At 51.9% G+C, this 5,194-nt stretch overlaps 2 protein-coding genes across 2 annotated transcripts; one reads left to right on the top strand and one right to left on the bottom strand.

Annotated features, from left to right (window-relative positions):
• Window positions 1–472: 472 nt before the first annotated feature.
• alg8 (ALG8 alpha-1,3-glucosyltransferase) lies at window positions 473–3,723 on the bottom strand (the record flags this gene model as incomplete). The annotated part of the gene is given in 12 exon segments (XM_014028112.1): window positions 473–545; window positions 635–732; window positions 820–959; window positions 1,063–1,202; window positions 1,294–1,414; window positions 1,497–1,600; window positions 1,819–1,945; window positions 2,022–2,089; window positions 2,472–2,581; window positions 2,650–2,843; window positions 2,919–2,997; window positions 3,616–3,723. Coding segments are annotated over 12 exon segments (1,340 nt in total), but the record flags the coding sequence as incomplete, so codon positions are not given.
• Window positions 3,724–3,916: 193 nt separating this feature from the next.
• LOC106532111 (coiled-coil domain-containing protein 90B, mitochondrial) lies at window positions 3,917–4,929 on the top strand (the record flags this gene model as incomplete). The annotated part of the gene is given in 4 exon segments (XM_014028114.1): window positions 3,917–4,108; window positions 4,371–4,490; window positions 4,622–4,725; window positions 4,828–4,929. Coding segments are annotated over 4 exon segments (417 nt in total), but the record flags the coding sequence as incomplete, so codon positions are not given.
• Between the last annotated feature and the right edge of the window lie 265 nt (window positions 4,930–5,194).

Raw genomic sequence — 5,194 nt, 5'->3', positions numbered from 1 at the left:
AGACAGGTGTAGGTGTGTACAGACAGGTGTGTTCAGACAGGTGTGTACAGACAGGTGTGTACAGACAGGTGTGTTCAGACAGGTGTGTACAGACAGGTGTGTACAGACAGGTGTGTTCAGACAGGTGTGTACAGGTGTGTTCAGACAGGTGTGTTCAGACAGGTGTGTTCAGGTGTGTTCAGACAGGTGTGTACAGACTGGTGTGTACAGACAGGTGTGTTCAGACAGGTGTGTACAGACAGGTGTGTTCAGACAGGTGTGTACAGACAGGTGTGTTCAGACAGGTGTGTTCAGACAGGTGTGTTCAGACAGGTGTGTTCAGACAGGTGTGTCCAGACAGGTGTGTACAGGTGTGTACAGACAGGTGTGTACAGACAGGTGTGTTCAGACAGGTGTGTACAGACAGGTGTGTACAGACAGGTGTGTACAGACAGGTGTGTACAGACAGGTGTGTTCAGACAGGTGTGTTTACCTGTGGAGCTTCCTGAGAGCAGTGAAGGAGAAGATGGTGAACATCAGCATCAAACACACTTTGATCAGCAGCTCTGAAACACACACTTCCTGTCACTCACACATCAACATGAAACAGGGTCATGGTTCTGTTGGTTCTGTTGGTTCTGTTGGTTCTGTTTACCTGCAGGAGTGAAGAGCAGAGGGAACAGGGAGTAGTGACCCGTGGTGCTCAGCAGCAGGAATATCCCAGCATCCTCTCTGTTCTCCACCGCCAGGATGCTGCAGGAAAACAGGTTTAATCAGACTGGTCCTCCTGCAGCCTGCTGGACCGGGTTGGACCGGGTCGGACCGGGACACACAGCCCACCTGAGCGGCAGGATGGCGAGGAGGATGGCCTTCTCGTGGACGTGCCATCCGAACATGAAGGAGCCCAGAGCACAGAGCAGCAGGCAGCGCAGGAAGCCCCGCCCACCTCGGGGACGCCACCAGATGGAGGCGGCCGCCGGCTTCAGACAGGAATTAAAAACAGACTTTACTCATAAACACTCAGGTTCAGAACCAGGAGGTCCAGCTGAGCTCTGAAGTGGACCGGTTCTGGTTCCGACTCACCAGGATGGACAGAAGTGTGCAGACGAGTGTGACGGAGGGAGAGATGGAGGGCAGGACCGAGTGCTGGAACTCCTGGACCAGACCGCCCGTCATGGAGGCTGCAGGAAGCTCCGCCTCCTGCAGCAGCTGCAGACTGACGCCTTTTCAAAATAAAAGCAGGGTTTTATTAAAGCTGTCAAAATAAGACTCACTTCCTGTTTGAATCTGATGTCAGAGGGGGCGGAGCCTCACCCAGGTGAGCCAGAACTTTATCCAGGATGTTGTACAGGGCCCAGATGTTGGGGGCCCAGTAGGCGTGGCACAGACCCCGTTTGAAGGGGAAGAGCCGGGTCAGAACCTGAGGCAGCTGGCCCTGAAACACATCAACAGAGGGACGAGTCGCAGGTTCTGGTTCTGGTTCTGGTTCTGGTCGGACAGAGGCAGGTGGGTCTCACCATGACAACAAACGGACCGAAGGACAGAGTGAAGACCGACGTGACGATGCTGCCCAGAACCAGGAGCCGGACCGGACTGAAACTCCTCCACCTGATGGAGCCGTCTGCACAGAACCACAGGTGGGTCAGAACCACAGGTGGGTCCAGTCAGAACCACAGGTGGGTCCAGTCAGAACCACAGGTGGGTCCAGTCAGAACCACAGGTGGGTCAGAACCACAGGTGGGTCAGAACCACAGGTGGGTCCAGTCAGAACCACAGGTGGGTCAGAACCACAGGTGGGTCAGAACCACAGGTGGGTCCAGTCAGAACCAGAGGTGGTACCGGTGTTGTCCTGGGTGAAGCAGTAGCTCCTCAGCAGGTAGACTCCGTACGCCGGCGCCACGTACAGGAAGATGTGCTTCAGGTTGAGCAGGACGGTGAACAGCAGCGCCCCCTGCAGGTGGCAGGACTGAACAGGAAACAGGAAGTGATGTAACGTCAACCAAACAGGAAGTGATGTAAAGGTGAGGTCCTGGTGTTCTAACCTGCAGGTGTTTGGCCACAGACAGCAGCAGGAAGCCAAACAGGAAGCCGTTGTACTGAAAATGAATGTCTGAGCAGGAAAATGTGAAGAAAAATCATTTCATCCAGGTGAGTCGGGTGGGCGGAGCCTAAGTGTCAGGTGAGTCAGGTGAGGCGTCTGATCAGACCTGTGATTACTGAAGGATCCTGAGGCACACAGGAAGTGTTCTGGTTCTGAATCAGAACCAAAGTCAGAACCTGGTCCAGAGCACAGGTGTGCTGACATCAGAGGCTGGGGGCGGAGCTACAGCGATGAATAACTAAAACTGCAGGTGCTGATTTTAAAAATACAAATAAAACCTGATTAAAGTTTGTTGGAGCCATGTTTGTTTTCTGTCAGAACCAGAACCAGAACAAGAACCAGGGTTCTGGTTCTGGTTCTAACCGGGTCACAGTGTTGCAGATGAGGATACGGTCCACGATGAACAGACCAAAGTTCCACAGCAGCAGCACGGCCAGGACGAAGGACGGGCGGGTCCAGATGTCCCGACAGCTCCTCTGCTCCTCAACACAYCTGCAACACCTGGAGAGGAACGGACCAATCAGGACCGGGTCAGAGGTTCTGGGACTGGACTCAGGACCTGGACTCACTGTCTGACAGCGTAGATAAAAACCAGGTCCGTGAAGACCACAGACAGTCTCTGGAACAGGACCGTGGACCGGCTGCAGTAGTTCAGGTTCTGCACCTGCAGCAGGTTCCTGTCGAAGTGCTGGGCCACCTGAGACAGGCTGAACTGGAACCAGGCGAACAGAGGSGGGTAGTCCAGAGTCCACTCAGACCGGTTCTGAAACACAGAGGCTCGGGTCAGGACCACAGGACACCTGACACACCTGAACCAGGAATTGAGGGTCCGACTCACCTCATGGTACCACCTGGACACGGGCAGGCTGTGTGTGATGGCCAACCAGTTCCTGTGGACCTCGAAGTCTGTGGAGTGACTGGAGACAGGTAAGACGCTGACTCAGCAGAACTGACAGAAACCCACCTGCTGGACCAGGTCTGGACTCTTACAGTCCAACCTGGACCAGGTCTGGACTCTTACAGTCCAAACCTGGACCACGTCTGGACTCTTACAGTCCAAACTGGACCAGGTCTGGACTCTTACAGTCCAAACTGGNTCTGGACTCTTACAGTCCAAACTGGACCAGGTCTGGACTCTTACAGTCCAAACTGGTCCAGGTCTGGACTCTTACAGTCCAAACTGGTCCAGGTCCGTCAGTATCAGAACAGAAAGTTATAAATTAATCATGAATGATTTATTTACTTTAACTCTGTGAAACTAGCCTCCACAGGTAAATGTTTTAAACATGTTGGAGGTGTGGAAGCAGATGACGTCATCAGGTGAAACAGCGCCACCTGCCGGTGTTTGACTCAACAACATGTCAGGTTTAGTCTCAAACAAGTCTCTCAGGTTAAATAAACCCGGGTTACTGTAAACATTAACCTGTGTAAACAGCTCGGGCTGTTAGCTGTGAAGCTAACACTCCTCAGTTAAATAAAAATAAAAAGTTTAAAGTTTCCCGCGGCTGTCAGCAGCTCGGACTGTTTCTACTCACTAAGAGTTGATGAAGAGACATTTAAAGAGAGAAACTCCCGCTGCTAACGGAACAAACCAGCTCCAGGTGCCCGCGGCGGCCGCCATCTTGAAAACAACCCGGTTTGAATGATCAAACTTTATTGACACAAAATATAAAAATAAAACTGAAAGCTTCAGTTTAACATTTTATTTGTATTTTAGTTAGTAGATGTATTAAGTACAAACTATAACAGACTAAAATGTATTAATAAATTAGTTTAACAGAGTAGTTTCACTGGGGGCGGGGCGCTGAGACGTCACATCCGGCTGTCCGTGACGTCAGCATCGTGAGGTCCTGCTCTGCGAACACGAACGGGACCCGATCCAGACCTGATCCAAACAGGACCCTGGACCGACAACCGGACCGTTTTACAGAACAAACATGACCACTTCCGGTCTGAAGGCGGTGCTGCGGCCGGTCCGCGCGCTCAGAGGTGGGCTCGGGGTTAAAGGTCAGACCGTACCTAACGCAGGTAGAGGTGTTCACTGCGCATGCGCAGCCAGATCCAGACCTGATAATTTCCGGTTTGTTTTGTTTCCGGTCCAACTTGTTTTTGTTTGTTTTTATATTTTAACAGCTGACAGTCGTTCTGCTGTGTTTTTATTTACTTTTGTCTTGAATTTGTTGGTTCAATCAAAATAACTTGTTTTAATGTTTATTTATAAAAACATTTCAGGTACCTGAAAGGTTCTGAGCAGCAGAATGTAACGGGTCGGGTCGGTTCTGTGTGGCAGGGTTCCATGTGGCGGCACCGCTGGCGACCTTTGACCTGAGGAAAGTGGAGCTGACCCCCCTGGAGCACAGGAAGCTGACCTTCGACTCCCACGGCCTGGTGACAGAGCTGCAGAGCAGCGGTGGGTTCTGGTCCGGTCCTGGTTCAGTGGTCCTGAAGAAGAGATCCGACTGGGTCCTGCAGGGTTCTCTTTGTTTGTTTGTTTGTTTGTTTGTTTGATGTTTGTTTGTTTGTTTGTTTGTTTGTCTGCAGGCTTTGAGAAGCACCAGGCAGAGCTGATGGTTTCTGCTCTGGTCACTCTGACCTCAGCCAACATGGACATGGTCTACAAGGACATGGTGACCAGGTCCCACCAGGTATGAGGTCCAACCATGACCCGGTACCAGAACCTGGTACTGGGTCATGATAGGTGGTATTATGGGATGGTACCGGGTCATAGTTGTGGTTTTTGTATCCAGGAGATCGCGATGCAGCAGATCATGACTCATCTGGACTCCATCAGGAAGGACATGGTGATCCTGGAGAAGAGCGAGTTCGCCAACCTGCGGTCTGAGAACACGGTGCGTCCACACTCTGTCCACACTCTGACCTATGAGACGTCCACACTCTGTCCACACTCTGACCTGTGAAACGTCCACACTCTGAACTGTGAGATGTCCACACTCTGAACTGTGAGACGTCCACACTCTGAACTGTGAGACGTCCACACTCTGACCTGTGAGACGTCCACACTCTGCTCTGACCTGTGAAACGTCCACACTCTGACCTGTGAAACGTCCACACTCTGACCTGTGAAACGTCCACACTCTGCTCTGACCTGTGAAA

This window comes from Austrofundulus limnaeus, unplaced genomic scaffold (assembly GCF_001266775.1).
Source record: "Austrofundulus limnaeus strain Quisiro unplaced genomic scaffold, Austrofundulus_limnaeus-1.0 Scaffold718, whole genome shotgun sequence".
Classification (NCBI taxonomy): Eukaryota; Metazoa; Chordata; class Actinopteri; order Cyprinodontiformes; family Rivulidae; genus Austrofundulus; species Austrofundulus limnaeus.
Note: the sequence above shows the minus strand (reverse complement) of the source record. Positions and strands in the feature narration are given on the sequence as shown.